At 38.4% G+C, this 3757-nt stretch overlaps 1 protein-coding gene across 1 annotated transcript; it reads right to left on the reverse strand.

Moving 5' to 3' along the window:
* LOC109821251 lies at positions 1300-2456 on the reverse strand. The gene is made up of 2 exons (XM_020387432.1): positions 2157-2456; positions 1300-1911 (listed from the first exon to the last, which is right to left on the reverse strand). The coding sequence occupies exons 1-2, from the start codon at positions 2454-2456 to the stop codon at positions 1300-1302; spliced, it is 912 nt and encodes a 303-aa protein (XP_020243021.1).

Below are 3757 nucleotides of genomic sequence, written 5' to 3' on the forward strand. Positions count from 1 at the left end.
AACTTCGGGTTGTAGTGAAAGTGTCATTGAAAGAACTTGTAACTGAACCTCGTAGTGTAACCGAAAGAACTTGTAACTGAACCTCGTAGTTCGAGTCTTCTAAGTTCAATCTATGTACTTCGACTTTCTATACTTTTAATTATATATGAATAAATTTCATAACTTTATCCATATATTGTTCTATTACTTTTTGTGTAATTGAAACATTTTAACTTAGGAATTTTAGCAAACCCTCAGCTTTCAACGGACTTGAGTTGTCTTTACCAACTGCCGTTTGAGTTGGACTAGCCATACTTTTCCCCTCAGTATGATGAGTTGTCAAAGAGTTTCTCTTAGACTTTAATACTAAATTTTCTCTTCTATCCTTAGCCTTTTTTAGGCTTCAGATCAAATGTAGGACAACGACGTTCAAAATATGACTAAGTGTTAAGAACGAAGCTCAACACATAGCGAACATATTGGGAAAATGAAGGTCATTTATAAAAATGATGATGTTGGGATGATCAAGTCATTTAATGACTTTGAATAGCAACGACAAAGAAAACAAAGGCACATCACTTGGTATGACTAAGTTGGAAAACAAACAACATTTGGGAAATTGATGACGTTAGGAAAATCACATCGTTCAATGACATAGTAGTATGATGATGGTGATAGAAACAAAGGCACTTCACTTGGTAGGCCTAAGTTAGGAAAACGAACGTCATTTGGGGAGATGATGATGTTAGGAGAATTACATCGTTCAGTGACTTAGTAGTATGACGATGGTGATGAAAACAAAGGTACATCATTTGGTAGGCCTAAGTTAGAAAATGAACATTATTTAGGAAAATGAAGACGTTAGAAAAATCACATCATTCAGTAACTTAGCAGTATGATGATGATGATGAAAACAAAGGCACATCACTTGGTAGGCCTAAGTTAGGAAAACGAACATTATTTGGGAAAATAACGACGTTAGAAAAATCACATCGTTTAGTGACTTAGTAGTATGATGATAGTGATGAAAATAAAGGCACATCACTTGGTAGCCCTAAGTTGGGAAAATAAACGTCATTTAGGGAAATGACGACGTTAGGAAAATCATGCAGTAACACATCACATAGTAAGTTACTATTGGAAAGATATTATTTTGAGCAAAAACATCAACAATCAGAGGTGATCATTAATATGATGATTTTATAGTCCCACTATCCTATTGAAGAGAATTAGTGAGGGAAATTTGGAGGAGACAAAGTGAGGAAACCATTACCTTTATTTGCTTCTCCTCCTACTATGAGGCATATTTGACCATGAGGACTATGGGTAATATTTCTTCAGAAATTTACCATTGATAAGCATCATAACTTTGTCACCATCTTGAGTGACAAGGCGATAAGCTCCATTTGAGTAAAGAGTTTCTACCATAAATGGTCCCTCCAATTTTGTCTCAAACTTTCCTTTCTTTTTAGAATTCAAAATCATTGAGCGTCGAATGGTAAGAACCAAGTCACCTTCCTTCAATGTGTGGTATCTAACCTTTTTATCAAATACTCTAGAACTCTGAGCTTGATAAAGCTCGATGTGTTGTTGAGCCAGTAGTCCCTTTTCATCTAGCGCTTCCAGTTCTTCAAGACGTCGGCGATAACTTTCTTCCATTGTCATGCCAGTTGCAAGTGCTATTCGCAAAGATAGAATTTGGATTTCCAATAGTAATATGGCTTCACATCCATATACTAAGGAATATGGTATCACTCCTATCGGAGTACGAACCGTTGTGCGATAAGCCCACAAGCTTTGGCCCAACTTCTCATTCCAGTGTCTTTTATTCGTCGAAACCACCTTAGTAAGAATTCTAATGATGGTCTTGTTGAATACTTCTGCTTGCCCATTAGCAGCAGGGTTATAGGTTGTTGAAGTAAAATTCTTGATCTTGAATTTATCACAGAATTAGGTGAAGGCTTAGCTAACGAACTAGGGTTCGTTGTCATGGATGATACACCTCAGAATGTCGTATCTGTATATGATGTGATGTTTTAAGAATTTAACAACATCACTCATTTTAACTTCTCTCAACGGGATTGCTTCTGCCTATTTAGAGAAGTAATCAGTTATCGATAAAATAAAGCGATGTCCCTTGGAAAAGAGTAGGGTTATTGGGCCAACAATGTCCATACCCCATGTTTTAAAGGGCCATGTAGTGGCTGATGGGTGAAGATGCTCGAGCGATCGATGCATGTAGTTAGCATGAATTTGGTAAGCATGGCATCATTTGGCATAGGCGACGGTGTCTTGTACCATGTTAGGCCAGTAATAACCCAATCTACATAGTCGGTCCCATAATTTAGGGCTAGGCTAATGAGCTCTACAAATGCCATCATGAGCTTCCTTAAGAGCTTCTTTTGCTTCTCTATTTGACAAACAACAATGTAATAGTCCGTCATACGATCTTCGGTATAAAGTCTGAGATTGGGCATCATAGTAGAACCTAGGTGCTCATCTACGAATAGATTCTCTTTCCTTGATGTCTTCAGGCAATAAGCCATATAAGGCATAATCAATGATCATAAATCGCCAATCTTTAGGTTCGAGCATTGTAGGCTCATCTTCAATCACGTTGATCTGCAACACATACTTCGACTTGAACAAATGTTTGCTTATCACAGTGATTTGTTGAGTAGCTCCTTTAGGTAGAGCCAGTGTGGCTACAAGCGATGCTAATGCGTCGGCATAAGTATTATTGAGATGGGGTACATAGTCAATAGAGAAACCCTCAAAAGATTCGGCCAATGCGATCACTGTTGTATGATAAGGGATGAGATCCTCATTTCTAACCTCATATTCTCCCTTCATATGATTAAGGATGAGTTGCGAGTTGCCATTTGCTTCTAGGTGCTTCACCCCCAGCTGTCTAGCTATATCAAGGCCAACCAAAAAAAGCATTGTATTCGGCTACATTATTAGAGCATGGCTCTGTTAGAGAAACGACCTGTGGTAGCACATGATTTTATGGAGAGATAAAGACTACCCCCACTCCGGTAATAACTTGACCAGTAGGGCTTGCTCTTGCCACACCATCGAAATATACTTTCCATACCTGCTCTTTATAAACAACATTGGCTTCATATGTTTCATCTGGTTTGTCCTGATACAATTCCACCTTCCCCTTCAATGGATAGTTAGCCATAAGGTCACAAATAGCTTAACCTTTTACTATCTTTTGAGGTTTGAAAAGAATATCATATTGGGAGAGCAACAATGCCCATCTAGTGAGTCGTCAGTTCAACACGCTTGGCTATGTCATGAATACCTGAATAGGATTGATCTGGGAAATGATATGTATGGTTTTCCTAACTAAATAATATCGCATCTTTTGAACCATGAAGACCAGCGCCAAACATTCCTTCTCAATAAGAGGATAACGAGTTTCAGCACCCGATAAAGTCCTACTGAGATAGTAGACAGCTTGTTCATGACCTTTTTCATCATCTTGTGCTAAGAGTCCTACCAATGCATGATTTGTAGCGCGGATGTATATCAAGAAAGGTTTGCCTAACTTTTGTGCGACCAATACAGGCAGATTGGAGAGGTATTGCTTGTTGACAAGCTTCATCCCATATAAAGGATACCCCTTTCTTCATTAGTTTTGAGAATAGTTGGCATTTGCCTGACATGTTAGAAATGAATCTATGAATATATGCCAATCGCCCTTGTAAGCCCTGAAGCTCCTTGAGATTTCTAGGAGGTGGTAGCTCTCAGATGGCTTTGACTTTGTCTG

This window comes from Asparagus officinalis, chromosome 8 (assembly GCF_001876935.1).
Source record: "Asparagus officinalis chromosome 8, Aspof.V1, whole genome shotgun sequence".
NCBI classification, from domain to species: Eukaryota; Viridiplantae; Streptophyta; class Magnoliopsida; order Asparagales; family Asparagaceae; genus Asparagus; species Asparagus officinalis.